The 13,062-nt window shown below is 47.6% G+C and overlaps 1 protein-coding gene across 1 annotated transcript in view; it reads left to right on the forward strand.

Moving 5' to 3' along the window:
* Positions 1-5,647: 5,647 nt before the first annotated feature.
* Positions 5,648-13,062, forward strand: part of LOC142564292 (neprilysin-21-like) — a 68,038-nt gene continuing 60,623 nt past the window's right edge. Inside the window, exons 1-3 of the mRNA XM_075675240.1 lie at positions 5,648-5,717; positions 10,334-10,435; positions 11,062-11,102. Coding sequence (XP_075531355.1) covers positions 5,716-5,717; positions 10,334-10,435; positions 11,062-11,102 — 145 coding nt within the window. The 5' untranslated portion in view covers positions 5,648-5,715. The remainder of the gene's footprint in view (positions 5,718-10,333; positions 10,436-11,061; positions 11,103-13,062) is intronic.

The raw sequence follows: 13,062 nt of genomic DNA on the forward strand, positions 1-13,062 counted from the left end.
GGCCTAATACGGATGCAAAATTACAGTCCCGGGCATATCGTCTTGATGCATTAAGAATATTTTACCGTAGCCTTGAAATCCGCACTGAACTCCAAGTTCTATGCGAGCATGACTATAACCTAAGATCTTTTAGTGGATCGCACCGTCATAGCCACAGGTTTTCGTACAATAACATGCGGTGGGGAACTCTATGGTCACGGCTTTTTTCTGTACACAAAGCCCATTCACCCATGGTTTCGAGGCACAGCTCAATATATTTACAACGCAGCTGTTGTGCGGACCTGATGCGGTGGTGCACGTTTCAGAATTACCGTGTATGCCAAGGTGAAATATCGCTAGGGTTAAGAGTATGTTAAAGTGAACGTATTGAATAGTTGTTCAAGCTGTAGGTAAAAAAGGAGACGCCTTAGAAGATATCTGAAGTGCCGTGACAGGTAGTAACACACAACTTAGTAATTTAAATATTGAAATTGTTGCGGTAGAGGGATCCAACAACACTCTTTATAGTTGTCGTCCAGCGCATTTAGCATGAAAGGACACAATTTTTGAAATATTTTGAGGCTAAAAAGTACTTCAATCCGTTCAGTAGAAGCGGAGTTATCGCCATTCAAAGATCTCATTTTACTCCCTCCACGGTGCTCACGCTCCTTCAAAGGCTTTCACTGTGGAGGCTACGGTGGCAACAATATACCGCCCACTGAAAGGCGCGCAGTTTGAATTTGTTTTTAGATTTTCACGCAGACGCCACTACTTCAAATTTTGGCGCCCGATACACTTAACTAAGTTCAGAGGATATCGCCTAACAAAGCTTAGCAAAGCTGCTCGTCTTGCCGTAACAGGTGCAACTCATTTTTTTTATCAAGCTCTCCGACTTTGCAGCCAACAAATGCGCACTGACGTCGCTGTTTCGCGTTCACTTTCCACAAAAAGGCATTAAAGCGCGCCTCACACAAATTTCACTGCTGCGAAAACCGGAAACTCGTCTGCTTGGGTTCAAGTGAGTCAATGAGTGACAAATTCTACACACAAAACGAAAGGCACTCTGCAACGTGCTGACACGCACTTTGATAGCAGCCAGCCAAGCTTCAATGACGTCACAATATTGTGCTGCCGAGGAGGGTGCACAAGTCGAGCAGACGACGGCCACCAAATACCGGAAGTACTATGCTGAATTTTTGCGTAAACATCTTGAAAGCGGTCGTATTTGCTACTATTTCAACATGTCATGTATTATTAAGATTGCTACCTTTTCGAGACCTCAAAAAATATTTTTGGTGACGCTTACGCACATCTACCCAATAGTCGCATCAGGGTGCCATGTGTGCTGTTTAGAGGGAGGGCTTTCGCGGAGCTGTAGGAAAGCTTGGTGAATCTTTACAGAGGCATTCTGCGGTCTCCACTTCATGAAATTGAACAATATTTGGCTCACGTGTTCACGGAAGCGTTTTGTTGCATCTGGTATGATTTATTTACCTTGCTCAAAAGCTTTTGCAGGGCCCCTTCAAGGAAACGAGCGGTTGAGGTGTCCTCTGCTGAGAGACAGTTACTGCGCTGCACTTTACCCCAACCTTTCCTTCCCATATTCAAGAATCTCCTTCTCTCTCTCTCAAGGAAACGACCGATAATTTGTGCTTGGAAATTTATATGTGCAGTGGAGACTTTGTACGCTTAGAATGAATTGTTGCAAGTACCTGTCTTTCAAGCGTTCATTGTCAAGCAGTAATTATCGACGCTCACCAGTTCAAGGCGGCCAGCGTAATATCTCTTGCTAGGTTTTGCATGTGCGTGGTCGTAGTGAGCGAGAGTGTGCGCGAGGACAGTGGAATACGTACCGATGAACCGGAAGCGCATGCCGGTTGCCTTAATCTCTATATATTGGAGGAATCTGCTTCGCCATTGCTGTTGTTTGTTTGCTCCTAAACACAAAGGCACAGGTGTCACCATCCGACTTACGCAGCGCGCTTTACGTGCGACGCTAGGAAACCATAAAACTTTCGAGGAAGGAGAAGTGAGAATGTATTGATGTTATGATAATATTTGACACTAAACTTACTAATTGCACTAAAGGAGCTCTGACGTGCACTCATAGCTGTTGTCATTTAAATAAGAATGAAGTGCTTGTTCTGCTGGCATGAACAGTGCATGGGTGTACCTATGCGCTTGATGGGTAAAGTCTGCGGAACAATTGAATGTGAACGACGAGAACGAGTAATTCAGAGTAAACTAGGTATCTTGGCGGATGAACAACCGTTTATTTCTTTACACAATGCCGTCTTGTTCTTATAAGGTACCAGATAAATATCTAGGCCGAAGGCCATATTAATATAAAAAACCTAGTTGTAATAATAGTTGTGTGACACGGAACCACGTGTCCTCAAGAAAACGTAATGATAGTAATTGTCATTTGAGTGAGATTCTGGAACGGTTATATGATAGCTGTGTTGAATTAGCGGTGATGCCTTCTGGCAAACCTTCCCCATCAAGAATTTCAAAATGATTGCACCAGAAAGACAGACTATTTTTGATCAGGTCATTATTTGTGCAGATTAAGTACGTATTGCGGAGGAGCAGATCAATATTTTGACATTTATTGTTACTTGCTTTTCATTGTGTTTATTGGTGTTTCCATGTAAAGACCACAATATGCCTTGAATGAACGTAGCGCTAGTTCCCAGCGTACTTCCTTCAGCGTATTTATTGTTAATTTACTGTCATTTACTATTTACAAAAAAACGATGTTAGTAACTTAGTTCACAAATCGGGTGTACCTAATACAAATGCGTCAATAATGCTACGTCTATGTGTATAATCAGGCTGTCCTAACCATAGAGTTTCTCACTAAATTACCTAGAGGGAAATCTGGCGCTGCTGCGCTGTGGTATGCATGGGAATGCCGGTATATTGTGGATTCGGATTGGCATCGTTCTCGTAGAGACAGGACACCTTGAAGACGCGCTTGGCAAGTACCGTTCCGTCTGTCACAATGATTCATTTTCTACTAGAACAGCACGTGAAAAGCTGTTTTAGCTTTATTATTACGCGAAAACATGTTTTGTTTAACTATGAGAACTTGTTATTGTGTGTACGACTACATGTTACGTAAGAAGTATCAGCGGGCCGCTAAAGTTGGAGGACAGACGACAAGGTTCGCGCTCGCTTTGAAGCAGTTGGTCGTCTGTTCTTGCTTTTCTTCGCTTGGTCATGCATCGTGGGTGAGTAAAGATGTAATATGCGTGAATGGAAACATTTTATGAAGATTTTACTTTGAGAACACGTTATTTGCGTAGCCATATCCATGTTTTAGACGAAGCCTCTTACAACACCAGCCAACACGAGCCTCGCAGACACATATACCGTCATTCCCATGACGGCACGGTGCCCCCTTAAGAAACTCCCATAGACGGTGGTGCCAGATTACCCTCTAGGTGTTATAGTGAGAAACTCTATGGTCCTAACACTCTGCATTAGTAGGATAGAGTTTCGCGCTTTACCCATCATGTTGAAGACAAGCGCAAGTAAGTTTTTTGTTGGTAAAGTACACATATGGTTGCCGCCACCAATTTTATAATTTATTTTGCGGTCTAGATTGCTGTTGTCTAAGACTACAAGCTTGGTATCCTTGCTTTCACAGATGTGAGTCTATGAATTGAAGTTAGGCGCGTAGCGCTCTGCTGCAATATGGCCTGCGTTGTAGGCCTTTTATGACAAGGAGTCGGCGCAGCAGGCACCAAGGGTCGCCAGAGGCCCACTTCCATTGAACGCCTTCTAAATATTGCGCAAGCAGACATCAGCCGCCACGCATCGCTCCAGCAACGCTCTGTCGCGAGAGAGCTAGTGAGAATCATTTAGTAATATTTATTAAAAATGTGGCAGAGCAGAGGGAAAGTGTACTCTGTCGTGAACTCCATGACCTGCGACAAAGACTTGAATGCGTGATTGGCGGCTATGTGCGAGCTTCAGCCTCAGCTCCACATGACTGCCCATATTTAGGACCGTTCGCCATGCACAGTTTTCCGTAAGGTAAACGCAACCAGCTCTACTCTCAGAGCCCTTTGATGGCAATGACTTCCGGGCTAACACTCCCTGCAGCAACAACAGTGTTCTTGACGCCACAGGAAAAAAATATCGCGGAATGTGGAACATTGAAAAGCATGCTAGTTAGCGCTACGCCCGCCTCCCTCCCCCCCACACCCCACACCTTCACCCCTACCTTCCTTCAAGTGTGGCTGACATGCTCTAGCAGCTTTACTTGCTAGAACAGCGAAGTCAAAGATGGAATAATGGGAGGGCCCGCCACGAGTTTTTCTTTCTGCTGCGGAAACCAAGCAAAATGAAGGATCGCTCCGCCACTCACAACATCTTGCACACGCGTGCGTGAAAACATTTATTCTGTGCTGTAAGCAAACAGAAAGCTTTTTCCAAGTAATCAGATCAGTGTTGACGACAAGAATTACGCAGTCGGAACCAATCACCCTGTTCGGTGGACGTTGCAAATAAGCAATTTCTGTGCGCGCTCACGCACTCATTCTCGAACGATGTTAGTACACATGCAGCTAACGACGAATACGGGCGCATGGCCGCAACAGCCCTACACATCTAGCGCTGCAAAGACTGCAATATCAAAGGTAAATGCAAATAGCAGACTGTTGCACAAGGCGCATTCAGCAGACAAGCTTGCACGCTATCGAAATTCAAGTGCAGACTTGATTGATAAATTCAATGTATACTTAAAATGCCTCTTCAGCCTTGGCCAGATTATTGTCTCGCCTACTCACTCGTTGCTCACAGTTGTGGCTGGAATAGTGGCTGCCACAGTGATGCCTCAGGCAGCTGTGGCCATGGTAAACAAGCGAGCAAACGCCAATCAGGAGGCACCCATTATCGGCTGTGGTCGCGTGAGCAAATATGGCGGCGCCTATGGATATGGTGCTGTAAATTGTCTAACTGTATCAAGAGTTTACGTTAGGGTGCCTATGCTAAGGGAAGGCTTTGGCTTCGGGCTATTTAGGAAGTTACTTTTGAAATACATTTGAAACGCATGAATGCTGTCATTGAAAACTCTTTAACCTATCTAAACGAAATTTAAACACAACGATAGCGGCGAAAACGGTCGGCGATCGTCGAAATCTCGTCTCCGGGTCAAGCCTGTCGGCTTTTACACGTGAGTCATAGAGGGTCCCAAAATAATCGCATGTGCCCGCGTGTCTTTTAGAAAGTTCTACACAATTTGCGTCGCGCATACAAGCCATCAGAACACAATGTTCATTGGCAACAGACAGGGAATAGAACCTTCGATAACACTCGAGAAAATTTTGGTACATGGAGGCGCGTCCTGCGCGGAGCGATAACATTTCTTCTCGGGTGAAACGTGGTCACTCATTAAACAAATACATGCTTCAACATCAACGATGTGAACAAGGCTTCGTGGTGTAAAAAAAAAAAGAAAAGCTACCGGCACAAAGAAAAAACCTCCGGTAGACTACAAAGTGAAGCAGAAAAGTTAAGAAATTCGTAAATCTGCAGCAAAAACGAATAGCGCGGCTCGATAAACTGCACCCGTTAAATCATCCGAAGCTGATGTATTTGACATATGAGCCCCTCTGACCTTTAACTTAACCAGCATATGTGTGTGTCACTTTTTTTTACAGCGCCGTGGTGATCATACCACTTTAAGCTTGAAATTGTTTGACCACATTGGATTACGGACATCATACAATGTAAGAATTGCTCCTGTCACTCATTCTATTGCGATAGCGATTATATGAACATTCCCGGCGCATTTCTGCCGTCGGCGTTCGCATCGCCGTCGCTGTGCGGTTCCGTATGTTCCGTGCCCTCTCCTGTGGTGCGCGAGGCAAGGGGGGTCAGGCACGAGACGTTCATTTGGGGGATCGCCAGCCGTTTGTGTGCGCAGGCGCGAGTAAGGGTCGGCGCGCGAGAGGAAATCTGGTGGTTTTTGCCCCTTGAATATATGACTCTGCCTAGGCACTACGGACGAGGTTTCTGAGCGCGCGTCGTATTCGTTTGTCCCCTAGGCATGCCGGAATTGCGGAGTACGGTAGAGTTTGTTTACGCTCATCCGCTGGCTGCCCGCGCGGTGAGGCAGTGGGCACTGACAGCCCTTGGTAATCGCTGTGTCTAAAGCTGGAACCGCATGGCGCGTTTTTCGCGAGCGAAAAACACCACGGGCGGCAAACGCCCGCGTTGCCGCCGACGCGCGAGCACGAAAAAAAGGAGTGGCGCTTTCGCGCCGCGTTTTCCGGGTTGCCAGACAACATAACTCTCAACGACATGTATTGTCACTGTTACCGCATATATAATATGCCCTTAAACTTACAGAACACTACAATAAATATAATCTGAGTGTAATTAGACAGCGACATTTCTTTCCGAAGTGTATTTATCAAGCTTAATTTCAAGCAGCAATATTGTGTGCGAAACTGCGACTATGTACCTTCCTCATGCTGAGAAGCCGCTGCTTGTTTACAACTTCACATATAGAAAGGAGGGTCGGCTGCTTACTACCGAGCAGAAGAGGCGATTGCTACTATTAAAGGGGATGCTGATACTGAAGCAAGAAAAAATGCGGGTTAGGAGGTACATGTGGGTGCGGACTGCCTGGTTGAGAAGAGAGCGAGCACCATACACTGGTAATATTATTAGCAAATTGTCTTGCCAGTATTAGCGATGAGACGCCACGCTTCTCCACTTTAGTTATTAGGGCCTCGTTGAAGGTTGCTTTGTTCATTTTAGGTGAACACGATGCGCGAACGAAGTCACGGTAGCACACGTTTTCCTTGACGCGCGCGCCAGTTCTGCCGAGAAAAAAATAAGGGAACATCTATCAATACCCCCAATACCCAGAAACATGCACCCGGAGTTTCACCAAGGTCGAAGACTCGCAAGAGCGAGAGCTCTCCACAAACGATTACGTAGTGCCAGGTTCGTGGTCTATGTGGACGCGGCGGAGTGCGCGAATAGACAGAGTATGATGAGTGGTTTTAAAAGAGAAAAAATTACCGACGATTACGTTACTTCCTAATGCGAAATTTGAGCGCAGCAAATAAGCTGTTTCACCTTTTCGATAGATTGAGGCAAAGAAATCGAGCAACACATGTATGCGCTATCACAGAATGTTTTTTTATTTTTCACACGTATTCCTTTAACAAAGACTCCACTAGGTAAGCTTCTGCTTCGGCGGCACGCACCTCTGGATTCTGACGGCGACGGCGCTGGGCCTCTGCTCTGGCAGCTCGTTTAGCAGCAGCAGCAGCAGCAGCAGACGGAGGACTTCCATCGGTCGTCTCGCTCATGGCTCAGAAAGAACTGGCAGATAATTTCGCAGTGGCGAACGGCAGCGGCAATTTCGGCTCGGGCGGTGCACATATACAGATCCGCCGCCACCGATCTGGCTCTCTGATTGCCACCGCACAGGGCGAACGGCAGCGGCAATTTCGGCTCGGGCGGTGCACATATACAGATCCGCCGCCACCGATCTGGCTCTCTGATTGCCACCGCACAGGGGTTGCATTGGAGGAGGAGCGAAGAAAGGAATTAAGTTCGAGCCGGCGCTTTGACAACCGGAGACTCGCAAGAAGAGGGGGAGGGGGGCGGCGTGTACACCCAGCGGCAAACGATGGGGGCAGAAGCGCGCGCAGCAAGCGGACAACACGATAAAGGGAGGAGGGAAGAGATAGCAGCGACTGACTGATGCCGCTGACGCCGATAGTGAGTCAACCCCAGCTGCGGAGTTGGTTTCAGGGACAACGCCGCCGATGCCGACACAAACAATATGATACCCTCGCTTCCGCAGCGCTAAGAACCAGGTCTAGCCGTGGGAAGGTGGTCACGTATTCGTCGACGTGCCGGGGCCTACGTGAAATAACCGGCGCGTCGGCAACTGAAGAGCACCCTATCCGCCACACAAGAACAGGGGGGGAAGGGACCCTTTCCTCCTCTTTCTGCATGGCGGTGACGGTGTTCTATGCAGTCACGTTATCTTGACTCTCTAGCGGCGTCAGCGGCATCCAGCGGTATCAGTCGGTCGCTGCTAGCGCTGGGGGGATGAAAGGGGGGCGGAGCTGGTTACGAGGCCGACGACAACGCCGACTACGACGCGAAACCCAGGAACGGACGCCAAAGAGCTGCGCTCTAAAAAAAGAAATTCCGCCAAGGAGGTTCCGTCGAGATGCGCAGAGAGCAGGGCCATCTGGTGGCAAAAAAAGAACCAAAATGCCACGTGCCCAAATGCCACGGGACTTACCTGAACTCTGATTGGTGGACGCGCCGCGCGACGCGTTTTTTACTACTCCGAGCAGCAGCACGCGGCGGCGCGATTTCGTGACGGATCATGCTGGGCACGCGTCAAAATGACGCGCGCGTCCCACCATCCGCGCGTCAATCGCGCCCGAAATCGCGCCATGCGATTCCGCCTTAATGTATAAGTCGCGGGTCTCTTTTTTCGTCGCGACGATAGATTGGAGGTTTTACACGCACTGCTCCAGGAGGGCACATGTAACCGGCAAATGGAGGCGTCAGGAGAGCACGTGAGGTTATAATAAAGCAGGCGGCGCAGTATCTCCAGACCACCCAAGGGGTAGCGGGGGGATCAAAGCGGGAAGCACGGCGGCCTGTGGGTTGAGGCCGCGGAGGCCGAAGCGTGCCAGGGGGTGCTCGCATAAAAAAATTGGCTGTCCGTGGTAGCGGACAGCCGATCTTATACAACTCTGGAACGCGCAGGCCTCGGCGAGCTCCCACCCACAGACCAGTTAGGGTGCTAGCTTCCGGGAGACGCCGCCAATAATGCGAAATAATGACACGTTGTTACAATTAGTAAACAAAAACACGATTGAATAAATATAATTACGTCCAGCCTCCGAAATGTGACGCTTAATTCAGCACTACCCCGCCCCGCGACGTTTTTCAATATATGGGGCCTGGGCTCTACTACGGTTGCTACTGCTGCCACAGAAACATCTGTGATGTTATTTCCAAGGTACATCGCCGTGAGGCGCTAGAAAGCTATGATCCGCCCCGACTGACTTAGCACAAGCGCCGCATGTGCGAGACAGTCTGTCCGACACAGCGGTCGCCAAATCGGGCGTCAGTGCCCGCTGCGCCGGCCGCCAGCGTCCGAGAATAAACGAACTGGACCCACTACGCAATTCCGGCACGCCTAGGGACAAACGCCTACAATACGCGCTAAGGAACCTCCTCCGTAGTGCCTAGGCAGAGTAGGAGCAAAAGCCCCCAGATTTTCTCTGTCACGCCTGCTCTGACTCGCGCCTGCGCACAAACGGCTGGCGATCCCTCAAATGAACGCCTCGTGCGCCAGGCCATAGAGTTTCCTACAAAATTACTAGAGGGAACTCTGGCGCTGCAGTCGTTGTCCTACCATGGGAATGATGGGAAGTACATGGATTTGTCTGATCTTCGTGCTTGTGGATTCAGACGTTCTTGTGGCTTTGTATATTACGCTATATAAATCTTATTGTCGTATATTTCAGCGCAATCTATATTCTTCGAAGTGTAGAAGACGCCGGGGAACGCGTACAATTGCTATTAATTGCAATGATTGAGCTTCTTTATGTGCCCAAATCGAAACGCACCAAGCGTCTCAAAGCACTGGCATGCCCGCGATAAATTCATAAGTGCGTTTCATTCGCTTGTCGATACATGCATCCGTGGCTTAATGGTTTCAATATCAGGCTTCTGTACTAGAGTCCCTGTGTTCGAATCCTGCAGTCGGGCAATTTTAATGATGTTTATTTAATTATTTATTACGCAATAAACTGTTGAAAATGACGAGTTTACTAAGTCACAAAGCCGTTTGAAGCCATAAAGGACGAAGTTTAGGCAAATCCATGTACTTCCCATAATTCCCATGCTGGGACAACCGCTCCCATTGTAGCTCACGTAGACACTAGCGCCAGAGTTCCCTCTAGTAATTTTGTAGCAAACTCTATGGGCCAGGCGAGGGAGGAGGGACGTTCTCCGGCGGCAGCCAGGGTGTGTCGACGTCGTCCTCGCCCGCCACTCCGTATAAAGTGGAGACATTGCGGCGTCTACTACGACTTTGACCACGCGAATCGCAGACACCGTAGCCGCGCCTTTGGCGGATGCCGTAGGGACGCGTTGCCGGCGCTCGTGCCTCTTTAAAGCACTCTGCCACGTGGCCAATGTGCACGCCCGCGTGGGCGTCATCTTCAAGCGGTCTGTGATATTTGCAGAGTGCGTGTAGTGCCGGTAGCTTCGTATGCGCTGTGCTTTCGACGTTTCGTTCGCGTTGGAGCGACAGATGGCGGTTACTGTATGAATGTTTTTGGGCGCGCAGGCGTTCATCGGAAAGATTTCGGAAAGAGAAGAAAGTAACACAGAGTTTCAACGTGAAAACATGCAAAAGCTGCTGCAGGATTTCTTCACGTCTTTTGCTAAGGTAAGCTCGCTATCCCTCGAGGAAAATATAAAAGTAACAACAGTATATGGTTTAAGCATAAAGAATAATAGTAAAGAATTTCTTTCTCTGCTAAACAGCGTTTAACATAGCGGTTATTTTTATGCTTTGTCTTATCAAGGCAGGTTAGAGTAACTATACCACACATCGGCCTACTCTGCTGATTAATATAACAGGAGTATAGTATGGTAGGATACAACGCCACATTTGGAGAGAGAGAGAGAGAGAATGAAGAGGGAAGGCAGGGAGGTTAACCAGATATGAATCTCCGGTTTGCTAGCCTACACTGGGGATGGGGGATAGGGGTTGGAAGCTTCAGCTAAAGGCTGTCACCTCTTATTGCAATTACCCAGCAATGTTACCTAGCCTACAAGAAATAATCAATTAGCCATACTGGCTAATTTGTTTTGTTCGCTTACCGTACACTGCACAATCTTGCTTTTGTCTTTCTGATTAAACGTGTGAGATTGATTGAATTAAAATAATGAGGTGATTAGCCTGTGGTATTGAGTATGTAGGGACCGAGATAATAACCACTTTTAACTAATATTGGTAATGCGTAAAGCTGCAGACGTGTTAATTTTCATGATTCTTATTTGCTTGATTAGCGCCACTGTGGACCTGATCGGGACGATGAAACGGAATATCGGTGAGACTACATCTATATATTTACCAATTTTTACTTCAAATATCATTTATTTTATAAAAGCTGCAGAGTATTGGAGGGTGTAGCAATACTTTTATTGACAATTTTGTCAGCTTGGAGCGCGCGGCGTGCCTGAATAATAGGCTTTTTGCTGTAGGCAGAAATTAAAAGACTATACATGTATTTTTGCACACCCTGCTCTGAGTGTGTTTCGTTGTAACGAATAGTTCGGTGCTAATATATTTTTTTTGTTTTGCTACAACTAAGCAAGGCATTCTTGAATTCGGTGTTTGTAGAGAGAGGTTTTGACAAAACATCTTCAACACTTAGGCGGTATAGGTGAACTTTAAGAAAACGGTTTAGCTCAGTAGCTCCTGAGGAGCTCCTGTCTAAATACGCGAGAACGGAGACATCATTTCGCTCCACAGCCGCTGCACCTCGAGAAAGCATTCGACTGCGATATGCATGAACTTCTTCAGAAAATGTTTGAAGGTGGTAATGCCGCCACCGCGAGAGGCGAAAGTGTGGCAAGGGCTTAAGTGAATGCTCGACGAGGATCCTAGTTAATAGATCATATTGTGAGCGAATCGGCGTCGCGCGTTTGGTGCGGCGAGGCTCTGTATTGCATCGCAATCGGACGAAACACGCTTCTCGTTCGAAATCCATTTTGAAACATTTGGCGTTTGCGTGGTGTGTCACTTTCTCGTCATCTTTTATTGTGACTACTCACGCTTTTGGGACGCTATACTAAACTTCACTGTCTCGAGGATGGGTCCACATTCCCCAGAACTTCACCTGTAGCAGAGACAGGACGGAAATAGGGCAAAGAAAAGCAGTGAGAGAGCGCTCGCAGGTGATAGCTATGCTTGCGTAAGATGCTCGGGGAACACTGCACGGGCATAGTAAGAATGCTAAAGGCCACAAACAAGTGCCGCTTGACTAGTACCGCTGAACAAGTACCGCATGTGTCCGGTTGAGTATGCTGTTGTCCTCCACAAAAAGTGGGCGATCAGTAGGCAATGGCTGCCGTGCATCAGTGGCAAGGTGGAGCGTTCGCTGGTTTCATGGAACGCCTGCGCTCGTTTCATGGAACGCCTCAGCGTCCAGATACCCAACGTAGACGAAGGAACCTGCCTCTCCCAACGAGCGCCGCAACGTTCTTTTGAATGTCCCGCACGAGCGGTGTCAGAAGGCCCCTCGTTTGTAGTCTCACCGGTGGCTGCATCGCTTTGAGGAGCTCTGGTGGCGTCAGCAAGACGACTAATCAATTTGCACAAACACGTCAGTCCACCTGCTAATGCTTGCGGAGACGATCAAAATGGGATTCAATATGACATGCAGCTTCAACACCTCACTTTGTTTTGCTGGTGCTGTGGAGTGACGAAAGGCGGGCTGTTCTTTAGAACTGTACCAGCTGCCTCACTTTGTATTCTTGCTTGGATATGCCATCATCACACCATTATGAAGGCAGTGTTGGAGCCTGATTTGACGATTTTATGACAGCATCAGATATTCTTCATTTTATGGATAATTTTATGCACTGAATGTATTACTTTGTTTCATCAGTCTATCTAGAGCAGCAAACATTACAACCTAAGCTGTTGTGGGATCATCTGATTAGCTGTTTTAGTTTGCAGTGGTTTTCGGTGCCGCCACCGCCGCCAGTGTCCGGTATTCGTAGCCCCTACTGCTATGAATGAGAGAAAGAAAAGATACTAATTTTGCCTCGGGATTGAGCCTGGGCCCACTGCGTGGGAGTCAGCTACTCTACTACTGAGCCATAGATTCTTTTCTTTCTTCCATGATATTTATTGCGTCATTTATATGCAAAAATAGTACTATGCTCGAAAAACGTGCCAGCACTAGCCAACAAATCTCATATTCATGGCCTACGAAGGACCTATATATAACGTTGAGCACACCGTGCACCACTGCACCGCACAAAAACAACTAGCTGTGAACT

This window comes from Dermacentor variabilis, chromosome 11 (genome assembly GCF_050947875.1).
Source record: "Dermacentor variabilis isolate Ectoservices chromosome 11, ASM5094787v1, whole genome shotgun sequence".
Taxonomy (NCBI): domain Eukaryota; kingdom Metazoa; phylum Arthropoda; class Arachnida; order Ixodida; family Ixodidae; genus Dermacentor; species Dermacentor variabilis.